The sequence below is a fragment of the Cherax quadricarinatus genome, chromosome 39, assembly GCF_038502225.1.
Source record: "Cherax quadricarinatus isolate ZL_2023a chromosome 39, ASM3850222v1, whole genome shotgun sequence".
NCBI classification, from domain to species: domain Eukaryota; kingdom Metazoa; phylum Arthropoda; class Malacostraca; order Decapoda; family Parastacidae; genus Cherax; species Cherax quadricarinatus.
The window spans coordinates 1,405,001-1,424,381 of record NC_091330.1 but is presented as its reverse complement, the minus strand read 5'-3'; the positions used below and the strand labels follow the sequence as shown (position 1 = coordinate 1,424,381).

Sequence of the window (19,381 nt, the reverse complement as noted above, 5' to 3'; positions counted from 1 at the left end):
ATCAAGGTACTGTCTGGTACAGTGTGTCATCAAGGTACTGTCTGGTACAGTGTGTCATCAAGGTACTGTCTGGTACAGTGTGTCATCAAGGTACTGTCTGGTACAGTGTGTCATCAAGGTACTGTCTGGTACAGCGTGTCATCAAGCTACTGTCTGGTCTGGTGCAGTGTGTCATCAAGGTACTGTCTGGTCATCAGTGTGTCATCAAGGTACTGTCTGGTGCAGTGTGTCATCAAGGTACTGTCTGGTACAGTGTGTCATCAAGGTACTGTCTGGTACAGTGTGTCATCAAGGTACTGTCTGGTACAGTGTGTCATGAAGGTACTGTCTGGTACAGTGTGTCATCAAGGTACTGTCTGGTACAGTGTGTCATCAAGGTACTGTCTGGTACAGTGTGTCATCAAGGTACTGTCTGGTGCAGTGTGTCATGAAGGATACTGCCTGGTACAATGTGTCATCAAGGAAGTGTCTGACACAGCGTGTCATCAAGGCACTGTCTGGTACAGTGTGTCATCAAGGTACTGTCTGGTACAAGGTGTCATCAAGGTACTGTCTGGTACAGTGTGTCATCAAGGTACTGTCTGGTACAGCGTGTCATCAACATATTGTCTGGTGCATTCTGTCATCAAGGTATTGTCTGTACAGTGTGTCATCAAGGTACTGTCTGTTACAGCGTGTCATCAAGGTACTGTCTGGTACAGTGTGTCATCAAGGTACTGTCTGGTACAGCGTGTCATCAAGGTACTGTCTGGTACAGTGTGTCATCAAGGTACTGTCTGGTACAGTGTGTCATCAAGGTACTGTCTGGTACAGTGTGTCATCAAGGTACTGTCTGGTACAGTGTGTCATCAAGGTACTGTCTGGTACAGTGTGTCATCAAGGTACTGTCTGGTACAGTGTGTCATCAAGGTACTGTCTGGTACAGTGTGTCATCAAGGTACTGTCTGGTACAGTGTGTCATCAAGGTACTGTCTGGTACAGTGTGTCATCAAGGTACTGTCTGGTACAGTGTGTCATCAAGGTACTGTCTGGTACAGTGTGTCATCAAGGTACTGTCTGGTGCAGTGTGTCATCAAGGTACTGTCTGGTACAGTGTGTCATCAAGGTACTGTCTGGTGCAGTGTGTCATCAAGGTACTGTCTGGTGCAGTGTGTCATCAAGGTACTGTCTGGTGCAGTGTGTCATCAAGGTACTGTCTGGTGCAGTGTGTCATCAAGGTACTGTCTGGTGCAGTGTGTCATCAAGGTACTGTCTGGTGCAGTGTGTCATCAAGGTACTGTCTGGTGCAGTGTGTCATCAAGGTACTGTCTGGTGCAGTGTGTCATCAAGGTACTGTCTGGTGCAGTGTGTCATCAAGGTACTGTCTGGTGCAGTGTGTCATCAAGGTACTGTCTGGTGCAGTGTGTCATCAAGGTACTGTCTGGTGCAGTGTGTCATCAAGGTACTGTCTGGTGCAGTGTGTCATCAAGGTACTGTCTGGTGCAGTGTGTCATCAAGGTACTGTCTGGTGCAGTGTGTCATCAAGGTACTGTCTGGTGCAGTGTGTCATCAAGGTACTGTCTGGTGCAGTGTGTCATCAAGGTACTGTCTGGTGCAGTGTGTCATCAAGGTACTGTCTGGTGCAGTGTATCATCAAGGTACTGTCTGGTGCAGTGTATCATCAAGGTACTGTCTGGTGCAGTGTGTCATCAAGGTACTGTCTGGTGCAGTGTGTCATCAAGGTACTGTCTGGTGCAGTGTGTCATCAAGGTACTGTCTGGTGCAGTGTGTCATCAAGGTACTGTCTGGTACAGTGTGTCATCAAGGTACTGTCTGGTACAGTGTGTCATCAAGGTACTGTCTGGTGCAGTGTGTCATCAAGGTACTGTCTGGTACAGTGTGTCATCAAGGTACTGTCTGGTACAGTGTGTCATCAAGGTACTGTCTGGTACAGTGTGTCATCAAGGTACTGTCTGGTACAGTGTGTCATCAAGGTACTGTGTGGTACAGTGTGTTATCAAGGTACTGTCTGGTACAGTGTGTCATCAAGGTTCTGTCTGGTGCAGTGTGTCATCAAGGTACTGTCTGGTACAGTGTGTCATCAAGGTACTGTCTGGTACAGTGTGTCATCAAGGTACTGTCTGGTACAGTGTGTCATCAAGGTACTGTCTGGTGCAGTGTATCATCAAGGTACTGTCTGGTGCAGTGTATCATCAAGGTACTGTGTGGTGCAGTGTGTCATCAAGGTGCTGTCTGGTACAGTGTATCATCAAGGTACTGTCTGGTGCAGTGTATCATCAAGGTAATGTCTGGTGCAGTGTATCATCAAGGTACTGTCTGGTGCAGTGTATCGTCAAGGTACTGTCTGGTGCAGTGTATCATCAAGGTTCTGTCTCGTGCAGTGTATCATCAAGGTACTGTCTCGTGCAGTGTATCATCAAGGTACTGTCTGGTGCAGTGTATCATCAAGGTACTGTCTGGTGCAGTGTGTCATCAAGGTACTGTCTGGTGCAGTGTGTCATCAAGGTACTGTCTGGTGCAGTGTATCATCAAGGTACTGTCTGGTGCAGTGTATCATGAAGGTACTGTCTGGTGCAGTGTATCATCAAGGTACTGTCTGGTGCAGTGTATCATCAAGGTACTGTCTGGTGCAGTGTATCATCAAGGTACTGTCTGGTGCAGTGTATCATCAAGGTACTGTCTGGTGCAGTGTATCATCAAGGTACTGTCTGGTGCAGTGTATCATCAAGGTACTGTCTGGTACAGTGTGTCATCAAGGTACTGTCTGGTACAGTGTGTTGTAATCCTTCGTAGTTTGTTGAAGTCCGTCATGATGTGGAACAGTTTGTCATGATCCGGTACAGTCTGGTACAATTTTTTATGGTCTGGTACAGTCTCGTGATCTGGAACAGTTACACGTGATCTTGTACTGTCTTGTACTTTATAACTTTATCTGGTTCAGTTTGCTAAAGTGTATCATGGTACAGTCTGGTACAGTGTGTCGTGATATGGCACAATCTGGTAGAGTGTGTTATAATCTGGAACAGTCTGGTAGTGTGTGTATTGATCTCTTACGGTAAGCTATAATGTGTCATGAAGTGGAACAATTTAGTATAGTGTCATGATCTCGTTCAGTCTGGCACTTTGTGCCACGATCTGGTGCCGTGTGTCATGATCAATAGCAATATTGTATTGTGTGTCAGGATCTGGCATCTTCTGGTACAGTATGTCATGATCATTTTTAGTCTGGTACAATGTTATAATCTGGTACAGTCTGGTACACTGTGTCAGGATATGGTAGCGTCATTATATGGTACAGTGCGTCGTGATCTGCTACAGCCTTGTACAGTGTATCATGGTCATTTGCAGTTTGTCATACAGTGTGTCATCTTCCGAACGAACGTTGTCTGGGGTAATGGACAGGGTTTTAAGTGAAGGCTGAGCGGCGGCACACTGGCGAGTTACCACACGCATCTACTCGGGATCGAGACTCGTTCTTTACTTGAAGAAATTTTGCAATCGTCTATACCATGTTTCTCAAGAGTTTAATCTAAAAAATATTCCTTTTCTAAACACACACACACACACACACACACACACACACACACACACACATGATCAGTCACAGAGTTGTCACGAAGTGGAATCGTCTGGATCTCAGTAGTAGTACCAGTTCCTAGTAACCAGTTACCAGTAACCAGTGTACCAGTAGATGACTCACTACCAACCGTCTCTGCGTGAATCACTGTCTGTATTCATATTGCTGCTGACCACAGCAGTATTTCAAACACCCCCTCACATATGGGTACTGGGGTTAGTCAGTCTTACGAGAGAGAGCAAGGAGGCAGGTCACCGGCTGTTTGGCGCTTCCCACATTATCCGTAATATACGTACTTCCAGCCTATGTGAGTATTTCTTTACCGTATCCACGTGTTCGAACCCCACATGACAAATGGTGGCAGTGGTGGGATGACAGGAGACAGGCTGGATCTTCCACAGTCTGGCTTACTGACTGGCTTAATTGCAAAATCCGGGTCAACCCCTCGGAGATTGAAGAAATTAGCACACGAACTAAGCCAGGAAGCTTGAAAAACTTCTGCAACAGGCTTGCAGGCTGGAGTACACAGGGTGGTGGTGAGTGAGGGTAAGCGGCTAGCTGGAGGTGGCGGATGGTTCACCTTTGACCTGCCGGCTCCCCACAAACAGGCTTCTAACGTCTTGAAATACCCTTAAATCCACGCTCCCACACCGCTGTCACCATTTATCATGTGGGGTTCGAACACGTGGATAGGGTAAAGAAATACTCACGTAGGCTGGTAGTACGTATATTACGGATAGTGTGGGAAGCGCCAAACAGCCGGTGACCTGCCTTCTTGCTCTCTCTCGTAAGACTGACTAACCCCAGTACCCATATATGAGGGGGTGTTTGAAATACTGCTGTGGTCAGCAGCAATATGAATATAGACAGTGATTCACGCAGACGCAGAGACGGTTGGTAGCGAGTCATCTACTGGTACACTGGTTACTGGTAACTGGTTACTAGGAACTGGTACTACTACTGAGATGGAGAGTGATGCATTGGAGGCAGGATCTATACATAGCTTTGAGAAGAGGTATGATAAACCTCATGGAGCAGGGAGAGAGTGGACCTAGTATTGAGCAGTGAAGAGGCAGAACCAAGAGTTATGACTCAACCCCTGCAACCATAATTAGGTGAGTACACACATACACAAACACACACACACACGTGAGCAAACACATTACCTACTCCTCATTTTCCCTCCCCTCCTTTCCAGTAATCTCCCCCATCCCCGCTAGTAACGACCCCCATGCTATTAACGACCAATCCCCCCCCTTCCGCAACTAACGAGCAGCTCCCGCACTGATAATAACAAGTTTCTGTAGTGATTACAACACAGGTGGTCCTTGTCACACCTGTCAGCAGGTGATTAATGGAACGCCCGCACCCAGGCCTAGGTGAGGAGGAAGGTAGTTAGTTGTGGTGGTTGCTGGGAGGTAGTCAGTTGTGGTGGTTGCTGGGAGGTAGTCAGTTGTGGAGGTTGTTGGGAGGTAGTCAGTTGTGGTGGTTGGTGGGAGGTAGTCAGTTGTGGTGGTTGGTGGGAGGTAGTCAGCTGTGGTGGTTGCTGGGAGGTAGTCAGTTGTGGTGGTTGCTGGGAGGTAGTCAGTTGTAGTGGTTGGTGGGAGGTAGTCAGTTGTGGTAGTTGGTGGGAGGTAGTCAGTTGTGGTGGTTGGTGGGAGGTAGTCAGTTGTGGTGGTTGGAGGGAGGTAGTCAGTTGTGGTGGTTGCTGGGAGGTAGTCAGTTGTGGTGGTTGCTGGGAGGTAGTCAGTTGTGGTGGTTGCTGGGAGGTAGTCAGTTGTGGTGGTTGGAGGGAGGTAGTCAGTTGTGGTGGTTGCTGGGAGGTAGTCAGTTGTGGTGGTTGCTGGGAGGTAGTCAGTTGTGGTGGTTGGAGGGAGGTAGTCAGTTGTGGTGGTTGCTGGGAGGTAGTCAGTTGTGGTAGTTGCTGGGAGGTAGTCAGTTGTGGTGGTTGCTGGGAGGTAGTCAGATGTGATACTTGGTGGGAGGTAGTCAGTTGTGGTGGTTGGTGGGAGGTAGTCAGTTGTGATACTTGGTGGTAAGTAGTCAGTTGTGGTGGTTGGTGGGAGGTAGTCAGTTGTGGTGGTTGGTGGGAGATAGTCAGTTGTGGTGGTTGGTGGGAGGTAGTCAGTTGTGATGGTTGGTGGGAGGTAGTCGGTTGTGGTAGTTGGTGGGAGGTAGTCAGTTGTGGTGGTTGGTGGGAGGTAGCCAGTTGTGGTAGTTAGAGGGAGGTAGTCAGTTGTGTTCGTTGGTGGGAGGTAGTCAGTTGTGGTAGTTAGAGGGAGGTAGTCAGTTGTGGTAGTTAGAGGGAGGTAGTCAGTTGTGTTCGTTGGTGGGAGGTAGTCAGTCGTGGCAGTTAGAGGGAGATAGTCAGTTGTGGTGGTTGGTGGCAAGTAGTCAGTTGTGGTGGTTAGTGGGAGGTAGTCAGTTGTGGTGGTTGGTGGGAGGTAGTCAGTTGTGGTGGTTGGTGGAAGGTAGTCAGTTGGGGTGGTTGGTGGGAGGTAGTCAGTTGTGGTGGTTGGTGGCAAGTAGTCAGTTGTGGTGGTTGGTGGGAGGTAGTCAGTTGTGGTGGTTGGTGGGAGGTAGTCAGTTGTGGTGGTTGGTGGCAAGTAGTCAGTTGTGGTGGTTGGTGGGAGGTAGTCAGTTGGGGTGGTTGGTAGGAGGTAGTCAGTTGGGATGGTTGGTGGGAGGTAGTCAGTTGTGGTGGTTGGTGGGAGGTAGTCAGTTGTGGTGGTTGGTGGGAGGTAGTCAGTTGGGGTGGTTGGTGGGAGGTAGCCTGTTGTGGTTGGAGGGAGGTAGTCAGTTGTTGTGGTTGGTGGGAGGTAGTCAGTTGTGTTGGTTGGTGGGAGGTAGTCAATTGTGGTGGTTGGAGGGAGGTAGTCAGTTGTGGTGGTTGCTGGGAGGTAGTCAGTTGTGGTGGTTGCTGGGAGGTAGTCAGTTGTGGTGGTTGCTGGGAGGTAGTCAGTTGTGGTGGTTGGAGGGAGGTAGTCAGTTGTGGTGGTTGCTGGGAGGTAGTCAGTTGTGGTGGTTGGAGGGAGGTAGTCAGTTGTGGTGGTTGGTGGGAGGTAGTCAGTTGTGGTGGTTGGAGGGAGGTAGTCAGTTGTGGTGGTTGGAGGGAGGTAGTCAGATGTGGTGGTTGGAGGGAGGTAGTCAGTTGTGATAGTTGGTGAGAGGTAGTCAGTTGTTGTGGTTGGAGGGAGGTAGTCAGATGTGGTGGTTGGAGGGAGGTAGCCTGTTGTGGTTGGAGGGAGGTAGTCAGTTGTGGTGGTTGGTGGGAGGTAGTCAGTTGTGGTGCTTGGTCGGAGTTAGTCATTTGTGGTAGTTCGAGGGAGGTAGTCAGTTGTGGTGGCTGGTCTGAGCTAGTCAGTTGTGGTGGTTGGTCTGATGTAGTCAGTTGTGGTGGTTGAAGGGAGGTAGTCAGTTGTGGTGGTTGGTGGGAGGTAGTCAGATGTGGTGGTTGGAGGGAGGTAGTCAGTTGTTGTGGTTGGAGGGAGGTAGTCAGATGTGGTGGTTGGAGGGAGGTAGTCAGATGTGGTGGCTGGAGGGAGGTAGTCAGTTGTGGTGGTTGGTGGGAGGTAGTCAGTTGTGGTGGTTGGAGGGAGGTAGTCAGTTGTGGTGGTTGGTGGGAGGTAGCCAGTTGTTGTGGTTGGAGGGAGGTAGTCAGATGTGGTGGTTGGAGGGAGGTAGTCAGTTGTGATAGTTGGTGAGAGATAGTCAGTTGTTGTGGTTGGAGGGAGGTAGTCAGTTGTGTTGGTTGGAGGGAGGTAGCCTGTTGTTGTGGTTGGAGGGAGGTAGTCAGTTGTGTTGGTTGGTGGGAGGTAGTCAGTTGTGTTGGTTGGTGGGAGGTAGTCAATTGTGGTGGTTGGAGGTAGGTAGTCAGTTGTGGTGGTTGGTGGGAGGTAGCCAGTTGTGTTGGTTGGTGGGAGGTAGTCAATTGTGGTGGTTGGAGGTAGGTAGTCAGTTGTGTTGGTTGGTGGGAGGTAGTCAATTGTGGTGGTTGAAGGGAGGTAGCCAGTTGTGATAGTTGGAGGTAGGTAGTCAGTTGTAATAGTTGGTGAGAGGTAGTCAGTTGTGGTGGTTGGTGGGAGGTAGTCAATTGTGGTGGTTGGTGGGAGATAGTCAGTTGTGGTTGTTGAAGGGAGGTAGTCAGTTGTGATAGTTGGAGGTAGGTAGTTAGTTGTGGTGGTTGGAGGGAGGTAGTCAGTTGTGGTGTTTGGTTATAGGTAGTCAGTTGTAGTGACTGGAGGGAGGTAGTCAGTTGTGGTTGTTGGTGGGAGGTAGCCAGTTGTGGTGGTTGGTGGGAGGAAGTCAGTTGTGGTGGTTGGAGGGAGGTAGTCAGTTGTGATAGTTGGAGGTAGGTAGTTAGTTGTGGTGGTTGGAGGGAGGTAGTCAGTTGTGGTGTTTGGTTATAGGTAGTCAGTTGTAGTGACTGGAGGGAGGTAGTCAGTTGTGGTGGTTGGAGGGAGGTAGTCAGATGTGGTGGTTGGTGGGAGGTAGTCAGTTGTGGTGGTTGGAGGGAGGTAGTCAGTTGTGGTGGTTGGAGGGAGGTAGTCAGTTGTGATGGTTGAAGGGAGGTAGTCAGTTGTGGTGGTTGAAGGGAGGTAGTCAGTTGTGGTGGTTGAAGGGAGGTAGTCAGTTGTGGTGGTTGGTGGGAGGTAGTCAGTTGTGGTGGTTGAAGGGAGGTAGTCAGTTGTGGTGGTTGAAGGGAGGTAGTCAGTTGTGGTGGTTGGTGGGAGGTAGTCAGTTGTGGTGGTTGGTGGGAGGTAGTCAGTTGTGGTGGTTGAAGGGAGGTAGTCAGTTGTGGTGGTTGGTGGGAGGTAGTCAGTTGTGGTGGTTGAAGGGAGGTAGTCAGTTGTGGTGGTTGGTGGGAGGTAGTCAGTTGTGGTGGTTGGAGGGAGGTAGTCAGTTGTGGTGGTTGAAGGGAGGTAGTCAGTTGTGGTGGTTGGTGGGAGGTAGTCAGTTGTGGTGGTTGGAGGGAGGTAGTCAGTTGTGGTGGTTGGTGGGAGGTAGTCAGTTGTGGTGGTTGTAGGGAGGTAGTCAGTTGTGGTGGTTGGAGGGAGGTAGTCAGTTGTGGTGGTTGGTGGGAGGTAGTCAGTTGTGGTGGTTGGAGGGAGGTAGTCAGTTGTGGTGGTTGAAGGGAGGTAGTCAGTTGTGGTGGTTGAAGGGAGGTAGTCAGTTGTGGTGGTTGAAGGGAGGTAGTCAGTTGTGGTGGTTGGAGGGAGGTAGTCAGTTGTGGTGGTTGGTGGGAGGTAGTCAGTTGTGGTGGTTGAAGGGAGGTAGTCAGTTGTGGTGGTTGGAGGGAGGTAGTCAGTTGTGGTGGTTGGAGGGAGGCAGTCAGTTGTGGTGGTTGTAGGGAGGCAGTCAGTTGTGGTGGTTGAAGGGAGGTAGTCAGTTGTGGTGGTTGAAGGGAGGTAGTCAGTTGTGGTGGTTGGAGGGAGGTAGTCAGTTGTGGTGGTTGGAGGGAGGCAGTCAGTTGTGGTGGTTGTAGGGAGGCAGTCAGTTGTTGTGCTAGTAGCAGAGTATGGATGTTAGGTGACAGTGATCAAGAACTAGTCTCTGGTGATGTCAAGAAATTTGATCGTGTGAAGACAGTACTTCAGCATCTGTGCTGGTGTCGCTCTACAGATGTCAGTCATGAAGACTGGAAGTTTAAATATCCCAGGAGTCAGGTAGTTAGTGGTCCATATCATAAGAACCTCACGTTTCAACAAACCAAACAGATTTCAAACAATCTCACATTAATACTTCTAGACAATAAACCCAACAAGTTTAAACCCATCGCACATTAACACTTCTAGACAATCAATGTAAACATTGATAAATTCAAAACTGCCACCTTCAAAAAAAGTGTTGTTAAGAACTTTTACTCTAAAAATCTCTTAATAAATTTCCCCGAGGTCTCGACAGATACTCCAGTAGTTTTACCAGTCATTTTTTTCAACACACAAACCGTCTCCCACAGAGGCAAGGTGACCCGAAAACAATCCTTTTCACCGTCACTCTATGGCTGTCTTGCCACAGGATTGATGATATTACAGCTCAGATATCCCTCCAGGTGCAGTATCTTCACCCCTCCTTCAGAGTGCAGGCACTGCGTAACACAGGACATCATTTAGGCATTAATTGCAAATCACACAGATAAGGGCAGGATTCCCCTTGGATGAAATAAATATGTGTAATCCTCATTAAACAGAGAATCAAATCATACTGATGATTTCTTGTGAAAGGGTTAGAACCTCTTCAACCTTCCCTTCCCCATCCCCCGCAGGTGCTGGTGCTTGCTGTACAGTTGGCTCTCCATGATATGGATCATCTTGTCACCCACTTTCCAGAGACACACTATTGTATGTGGCGCAAAAGTTCACTGTAAAACAGAGAGATTATGTATAATACGCTGTGTAATCACAGTTGTATGATGCGGTAGTATTGCACTATACTGTGTATAGTAATGGTCTGATGATTAAGACACATATGCAACGGTTGGGTATCTTTATTGTTGAAACGTTTAGCCTACACAGTAGGTTTCTTCAGTCAAATACAGAGGCAGCAGTTGAAGTGGTAAAATGAAGATGATGTAATCAGTCTATGAACTCAAATTCTTGGGACACTGAATTGTTTGTAAAAGAAGACCTGCTACGTGGTATTGTTTGGAAACACACATTTCACGTTGCAGTGTTTGCAAATGGAGCTTTTCACTTAGCACTGTATGTAAACAGAGCTTTTCTCGTGGCAATGTTTGTAAACAAACGCGACAAGTAGCAGTTTGTCAACAATTGCTTTGAGGTAAGAGCGTTCGTGAGGCTAGTGTGTGAAGTGGTTGTGTACTCACCAGAGATCCCATCATAGGTCCACCACTGCTCCCAGTTCCAGGTTACTCCAGCAGTTCCTGAAACATAGATAATATTATGTTACCTCCATGATCCTGTGAATGAATGAGAAACTTGAAACAGTTGTTTTGCTTAGTGAATGACTGACCTTTTCTCTAGTTCGATGTATTCTACCCATCTAATTAGATACGTTCTGACTCTAGCTAGACGAATTCTGCTTCCTAGTAACAGCCTAATTGGGAACACACTTTCCCTAGTTAGGCACAATCTGCTCTTCATCCACCCTGGTGTCATTAAAAGCTAGGACCAGGGAAGATATGATAACGACATATAAGATACTCTGAGGCTTTTATGGGAGAAGAGAAAGACTCACTGGTGAGTAACAGTAACAAGGGAGCGCAACTAGAAGTAAAATGCAGGTAAATTCTCGGAAATCTGGAAATATTTATACGGCTCTAGGGCGGTGAGATGTTGACCTACCGGAATAATACACTTTACAGAACAATGGTACTACATTACACTTCACAAGACAGTTTTAACTGTCATACCACACTTCATTATTAATAAATATAACACTACATAGTACAGTGTTAACACAAACACACACTGACATGCATCTAGTATGTCAGTTTTATCATGTTGCAGCACACTACCACATCTTGTATTCCCTCTGGATTCAGCCGAAGCTTGGTAGTTTATTGCTGTGTAGTCACTGGGGCCTCACACTTATACCGTGAATAACTGACAGCTGTTAAACATCAGCCAATCAGGGTGAAGGGTTGAATTCAAGATGAAATGACTTTATACCTACACCCAGGTCTGGAGGGCAGTCTCTCATTAGCTGTGACTGATTACACATGATAGTCTCTTTTTATACGAGTTTATGAGGGAATAGTAGTCAGCGTACTCATACTTGCTCTCTCTCTCATCATGTTACTACAAGTATGGTGTCTGCTTACCTTACTGCTATTTTTCACACGCTAAATATTGTAAAGGCTGATGTTGGTAATGGGAACATATAGGTACTCAATAAGCTACCTTTGCCTTCCAAATACCTTGATAACTTCTTTAATGGTAATCAATCTACGTTTAAGTACCACGGGCCTATTTGTACTTGGGTTAGTAAAACACCTCACATTACAATGTTACTACACACACACATCACATCTCACATTTATACTGAAAATGGTATAAAATACCCACAAGTTGATAAGACACATGCAAAAGTTGGGTGTCTTTATTGTTGAACCGTTTCGCCTAAACAGTAGGCTTCTTCAGTCAAATACAGAGGAGGCAAGAGAAGCAGTAGAGATGTAAAGACGATATAATCACTTCATCACCCTCGAAGACGTAGTTTTGAGGTATTTAGTCCCTCAGCCTGGAGAAGAGTTCAGACCATGGAGCTGATGGACTGATTACATCATCTTTATATCTCTACTGCCTCCTCTATATTTGACTGAAGAAGCCTACTGTGTAGGCGAAACGTTTCAACAATAAAGACACCCATGTGTTGCACATGTGTCTTACTCATCAACAACTCACACTGAAGTGATAACACACACCACATAGGTATTTCCACCTGTTGCTGTTTATTCACTTCCACATTTATTATCCTCTTTCCTTCCTTAACCTCTATCAGTTCCCCGTTTATTTTTCTCTGTCAAGTATCTCCGTCACTCTTAGTGTTATGTCAGTAATCTGTCATGTGCCTTTAAGCCTTCCTTCCTGGTCTGCCTCCAGCCCTCAAACACCAGTAACCTGCCATGTGCCTTCCAGCCTTCCTTCCTGGTGGTGTTTCCAGCCCCCAAACACCAGTAACCTGCCATGTGCCTTCCAGCCTTCCTTCCTGGTGGTGCTTCCAGCCCCCAAACACCAGTAACCTGCCGTGTGCATTCCAACCTTCCTTCCTGGTGGTGTTTCCAGCCCCCAAACACCAGTAACCTGCCGTGTGCCTTCCAACCTTCCTTCCTGGTGGTGTTTCCAGCCCCCAAACACCAGTAACCTGCCATGTGCCTTCCAGCCTTCCTTCCTGGTGGTGCTTCCAGCCCCCAAACACCAGTAACCTGCCGTGTGCATTCCAACCTTCCTTCCTGGTGGTGATTCCAGCCCCCAAACACCAGTAACCTGCCATGTGCCTTCCAGCCTTCCTTCCTGGTGGTGCTTCCAGCCCCCAAACACCAGTAACCTGCCGTGTGCATTCCAACCTTCCTTCCTGGTGGTGCTTCCAGCCCCCAAACACCAGTAACCTGCCGTGTGCATTCCAACCTTCCTTCCTGGTGGTGTTTCCAGCCCCCAAACACCAGTAACCTGCCATGTGCCTTCCAGCCTTTCTTCCTGGTGGTGTTTCCAGCCCCCAAACACCAGTAACCTGCCATGTGCCTTCCTGGTCTGCCTTCCCTCCACATCTGTTCTCTCATTATCATATCTTATCACAGGGTTTTTTTTCATTAACTTTTACTCTGCCCTTCTCTCCCTCTCTTTTTCTCTCATTACCTCCACCTCTATCTCCTCGTTCCTCTACCCTCTTCCCTCTACTTCCCTCTTCTCTGTCCCTCCCCTGCCCCTCCTCCTCCTCCTCCCCTTCCCTTCACCCGGGACCAAGCGAAGGGGAAATTACAGGTTCGGGTTTTTCCTCCTCTCTTTCTCCTCACTCAGTATTACGGATTTTGTCCTCATTCGATATTTGCTTTCCTCCTTCCTCTACCCACTCCATCCTCCCTTCCTCCCTCCCTCCCTCCCTCCCTCCCTCCCTCTATCATCTCCCCTCTCGTTCCTCCGTCCTCTTCCTTCTGTTTCTCCTCCTCTTCCATCCCCTCTCACCCTCATACCCTATTCCTCCCTCTCTACTTTCATCTTCCCCCTCTCTCATCTCCCTCCCTCTCTCCTCTCATCTCCCCTCTTCCTCCCTCTCTCCTCTGTATGTTCTTTGTTTCCTGTTCAGTTGAATTGACATTGTATGTTTGCTGCAGTGTGGTGCTGTAACACTCACCACCAGTGTGGTGCTGTAACACCACCAGTGTGGTGCTGTAACACCACCAGTGTGGTGCTGTAACACTCACCACCAGTGTGGTGTTGTAACACTCACCACCAGTGTGGTGCTGTAACACTCACCACCAGTGTGGTGCTGTAACACTCACCACCAGTGTGGTGCTGTAACACTCACCACCAGTGTGGTGCTGTAACACTCACCACCAGTGTGGTGCTGTAACACTCACCACCAGTGTGGTGCTGTAACACTCACCACCAGTGTGGTGCTGTAACACTCACCACCAGTGTGGTGCTGTAACACTCACCACCAGTGTGGTGCTGTAACACTCACCACCAGTGTCGTGCTGTAACACCACCAGTGTGGTGCTGTAACATTCATCACCAGTGTGGTGTTACACCACTCACCACCAGTGTGGTGTTACACCACTCACCACCAGTGTGGTGTTACAACACTCACCACCAGTGTGGTGTTACACCACTCACCACCAGTGTGGTGTTACAACACTCACCACCAGTGTGGTGTTACACCACTCACCACCAGTGTGGTGTTACAACACTCACCACCAGTGTGGTGTTACACCACTCACCACCAGTGTGGTGTTACACCACTCACCACCAGTGTGGTGTTACAACACTCACCACCAGTGTGGTGTTACAACACTCACCACCAGTGTGGTGTTACAACACTCACCACCAGTGTGGTGTTACAACACTCACCACCAGTGTGGTGTTACAACACTCACCACCAGTGTGGTGTTACACCACTCACCACCAGTGTGGTGTTACACCACTCACCACCAGTGTGGTGTTACAACACTCACCACCAGTGTGGTGTTACACCACTCACCACCAGTGTGGTGTTACAACACTCACCACCAGTGTGGTGTTACACCACTCACCACCAGTGTGGTGTTACACCACTCACCACCAGTGTGGTGTTACAACACTCACCACCAGTGTGGTGTTACACCACTCACCACCAGTGTGGTGTTACAACACTCACCACCAGTGTGGTGTTACACCACTCACCACCAGTGTGGTGTTACAACACTCACCACCAGTGTGGTGTTACAACACTCACCACCAGTGTGGTGTTACAACACTCACCACCAGTGTGGTGTTACAACACTCACCACCAGTGTGGTGTTACAACACTCACCACCAGTGTGGTGTTACACCACTCACCACCAGTGTGGTGTTACAACACTCACCACCACCCTGACTGACTAGATATGGGACAGGGGTGACCCTGAGAGATGGTAATCCTCACGCAGTAGTACCTCCTACCACTGATTTAAGCAAAACCTCGGTGTTGTCGTAGCTGCTGACCCCATGACTGTGTACTTGACCATGTCATCATCATCGTGCTGAAGTCTGTCAGCTCAAGCTGACAGACTTCATTATCGTGTGCACGACACCCTTCCTGTGCACGACACCCCTTCCTGTGCACGACACCCCTTCCTGTGCACGACACCCCTTCCTGTGCACGACACCCCTTCCTGTGCACGACACCCTTCCTGTGCACGACACTCCCTCCTGTGCACGACACCCCTTCCTGTGCACGACACCCCTTCCTGTGCACGACACCCCTTCCTGTGCACGACACCCCTTTCTGTGCACGACACCCTTCTTGTGCACGACACCCTTCCTGTGCACGACACCCCTTCCTGTGCACGACACCCCTTCCTGTGCACGACACCCCTTCCTGTGCACGACACCCTTCTTGTGTACGACACCCTTCCTGTGACACCCCTTCCTGTGACACCCTTCTTGTGCATGACACCCCTTCCTGTGACACCCCTTTCTATGCACGACACTCCTTCCTGTGCACGACACCCCTTCCTGTGCACGACACCCTTCCTGTGCACGACACTCCTTCCTGTGCACTGTGCACGACACCCTTCCTGTGCACGACACCCCTTCCTGTGCACGACACCCCTTCCTGTGCACGACACCCTTCCTGTGCACGACACCCCTTCCTGTGCACGACACCCTTCTTGTGCATGACACCCCTTCCCGTGCACGACACCCCTTTCTGTGCACGACACTCCTTCCGGTGCACGACACCCCCTCCTGTGCACGACACCCTTCCTGTGCACGACACTCCTTCCTGTGCACGACACTCCTTCCTGTGCACGACACCCTTCCTGTGCACGACACCCCTTCCTGTGCACGACACCCCTTCCTGTGCACGACACTCCTTCCTGTGCACGACACCCCTTCCTGTGCACGACACTCCTTCCTGTGCACGACACTCCTTCCTGTGCACGACACTCCTTCCTGTGCACGACACCCTTCCTGTGCACGACACCCCTTCCTGTGCACGACACCCCTTCCTGTGCACGACACTCCTTCCTGTGCACGACACCCCTTCCTGTGCACGACACCCCTTCCTGTGCACGACACTCTTTCCTGTGCACGACACTCTTCCTGTGTACTGCATTATAAGCCCAAAATACAGCTTTTGTATCTTCCACAATGTAACTATCCTATAGAAATGTGTAGTGACACACTGCTGTTGCTTCTGTTGCTGCCACTGTTATTGTTGTTGCTGCTGTTGCTTCTGTTGCTGCCACTGTTATTGTTGTTGCTGCTGTTGCTTCTGTTGCTGCCACTGTTATTGTTGTTGCTACTGTTGCTTCTGTTGCTGCCACTGTTATTGTTGTTGCTGCTGTTGCTTCTGTTGCTGCCACTGTTATTGTTGTTGCTGCTGTTGCTTCTGTTGCTGCCACTGTTATTGTTGTTGCTGCTGTTGCTTCTGTTGCTGCCACTGTTATTGTTGTTGCTACTGTTGCTTCTGTTGCTGCCACTGTTATTGTTGTTGCTGCTGTTGCTTCTGTTGCTGCCACTGTTATTGTTGTTGCTGCTGTTGCTTCTGTTGCTGCCACTGTTATTGTTGTTGCTGCTGTTGCTTCTGTTGCTGCCACTGTTATTGTTGTTGCTGTTGCTGTTGTTGCTGTTGCTTCTGTTGCTGCCACTGTTATTGTTGTTGCTGCTGTTGCTTCTGTTGCTGCCACTGTTATTGTTGTTGCTGCTGTTGCTTCTGTTGCTGCCACTGTTATTGTTGTTGCTGCTGTTGCTTCTGTTGCTGCCACTGTTATTGTTGTTGCTGCTGTTGCTTCTGTTGCTGCCACTGTTATTGTTGTTGCTGCTGTTGCTTCTGTTGCTGCCACTGTTATTGTTGTTGCTGCTGTTGCTTCTGTTGCTGCCACTGTTATTGTTGTTGCTGCTGTTGCTTCTGTTGCTGCCACTGTTATTGTTGTTGCTGCTGTTGCTTCTGTTGCTGCCACTGTTATTGTTGTTGCTGCTGTTGCTTCTGTTGCTGCCACTGTTATTGTTGTTGCTGCTGTTGCTTCTGTTGCTGCCACTGTTATTGTTGTTGCTGCTGTTGCTTCTGTTGCTGCCACTGTTATTGTTGTTGCTGCTGTTGCTTCTGTTGCTGCCACTGTTATTGTTGTTGCTGCTGTTGCTTCTGTTGCTGCCACTGTTATTGTTGTTGCTGCTGTTGCTTCTGTTGCTGCCACTGTTATTGTTGTTGCTGCTGTTGCTTCTGTTGCTGCCACTGTTATTGTTGTTGCTGCTGTTGCTTCTGTTGCTGCCACTGTTATTGTTGTTGCTGCTGTTGCTTCTGTTGCTGCCACTGTTATTGTTGTTGCTGCTGTTGCTTCTGTTGCTGCCACTGTTATTGTTGTTGCTGCTGTTGCTTCTGTTGCTGCCACTGTTATTGTTGTTGCTGCTGTTGCTTCTGTTGCTGCCACTGTTATTGTTGTTGCTGCTGTTGCTTCTGTTGCTGCCACTGTTATTGTTGTTGCTGCTGTTGCTTCTGTTGCTGCCACTGTTATTGTTGTTGCTGCTGTTGCTTCTGTTGCTGCCACTGTTATTGTTGTTGCTGCTGTTGCTTCTAATGCTCGTGTTGTTGTTGCTGCTGCTGTTATCGTTGTTATTGCTGTTATTACAGCTGCTGCTTCTGCTGCAGTTGCTGTTGCTGCAGTTGTTGCTGCTGCTGCTGTGATCGTTGTTGCTGTTATTGCTGCTGCTGTTTCTTGATTTTAGCTATCAGAGCAATTGACTTGCGGGCGGGCGAGGTGGGCGGAGTTAGGTACTCAACAGACGGCTGTTGACGCCGGGACTCTCACACTCACGCCCACCTGGCGTAAGGACGACAGTGGGCGTGAGTGTGAGGGCGGGGATGGGCCTGTGTTGGGCGGGGTCATCAGTGCTGGCAAGTTTGTCCAAGTGTTTGTGTGTGTCAGGGGAGACCAGCTGACCTGAAAGCACCTCCCCGCACCTCCCGCACCTCCCCGCACCTCCACACACCTCCCCGCACCTCCTCACACCTCCTCACACCTCCCCGCACCTCCTCACACCTCCACACACCTCCCCGCACCTCCCCACATCTCCTTGCACCTCCCCACATCTCCTGGCCCCTCCCACTTCTTCCTGCCCCTCCCCTCCCCTGCACCGCCTCAGGGAACTTGTCCCTGAACCCACTTCAACATTATATTACTTTCCCTGTGTGATATTGTGTGTTTCTTTCTCCCTCTCTCTCCCTCTCTTCCCCTCTCTGCCCCCTCCTTCCCCCTCGTATAACCCTCCCTTCCCCTCTCTAATTCTCCTTTCCCTTTCACTCCCATCTTTTCATTTTCCTTCCCTCTCTGTCTCTTTTCTCCTCTAATCTTCCGTCTTAACCTTATCTCCTCTTCCTCTGCCTTTCTTTCTTCCCTCATTGAAGAACATAAGAACATAAGAACGAAGGAACACTGCAGCAGGCCTACTGGCCCATGCGAGGCAGGTCCAAGTCTCCTACCGGCTTGAGCCAATGCACCCAACCTAGTCAGGTCAGGTCACATTGACTTAAGGGAGGAACACGGCAGCAGACCTGGTAGCACAAGCTAGTCAGGTCCAACTCACACCCACCCACATCCACTCATGTATTTATCCAACCTATTTTTAAAGCTACACAACGTTCTGGCCTCTATAATTGTACTTGGGAGTTTGTTCCACTCATCCACAACTCTATTACCAAACCACCTTCCTTTTTGCCTATTTTCTCCTCTCAGTTTTTTTTTTCTCTCTCTCTCTCTCCAGTGATCTCTACCCTTTATTCTCCTCTCCCCACATCTCTTCTCCCCACTTCTTCAACCATTTGATGCTCTTTTGTAGAGCTGTCGCTCTGACCCATGTGGGGTGAACCCCGCCCCTCCCCCTCCACACCCCTACGAACCACACCTCTTATCCTGCTTCACTCCCCTTCACCCCTGCCTCTCTCTCTATCTATCTATCTTTCCCCCCTGCTCCCTCACCACCTCCCTCATCTTAATCCTGCTTCTTGCCTCACCTCCCTCCTGGCCACGTCTCCTGCTCCCTGACCTCTCTGACCACCTCTCCTGCTCCCTGACCTCTCTGGCCACCTCTCCTGCTCCCTGACCTCTCTGGCCAGCTCTCCCACAGCATCTCTCTACAGTGGTTCCTGTAAGACAACCTTGCACACCTGACTAAGCTACTTCAAGTGATGGACAAGGATCAGGTGAGAACGATGTAGATCTGACGACCAGATGTGTCACACACCAGACAATGATGCTACAAGTAGCAGCACACGGTACTGGACGAGAGCTTCTCTCCTGAAGCGAAGCATAGCTTCCTTCTAGGTAACAGTGTGTTTGTATGAATGTGAAGAAACAGCCTGGGATCCATTTCCAGTGACCTTCCAGAAGAGAAGGTAATATATCCATTGTTGTTAGGTAAGACACATATGCAACAGTTAGGTATCTTTATTTCGAAACGTTTCGCCTACACAGTAGGCTTCTTCAGTCGAGTACAGAAAAGTTGATAGAAGCAGAAGATACTTGAAGACGATTGTTGTCCTTTCTCTCTCTATCTCTCTCTCTCTCTTTGAGAAGCAGCTGAGTGTGGTAGACAGTCAGTTGCCTTTGTTAAGCTTATTATAATCACCAGAGTGCCTGTAGGGACATCGGAGAACTTTTAGGAGAGA

At 49.1% G+C, this 19,381-nt stretch overlaps 1 protein-coding gene across 2 annotated transcripts in view; it reads right to left on the bottom strand.

The window, feature by feature from the left end:
- The window catches only part of LOC128696266 (carbonic anhydrase-related protein 10-like), a 285,302-nt gene that overhangs the window by 221,538 nt on the left and 44,383 nt on the right, over window positions 1–19,381 (bottom strand). For both annotated transcript variants that reach the window (XM_053787418.2, XM_053787419.2), the window contains exon 2: window positions 10,404–10,460. In XM_053787418.2, the coding sequence (XP_053643393.1) occupies window positions 10,404–10,460 (57 nt within the window). The remainder of the gene's footprint in view (window positions 1–10,403; window positions 10,461–19,381) is intronic.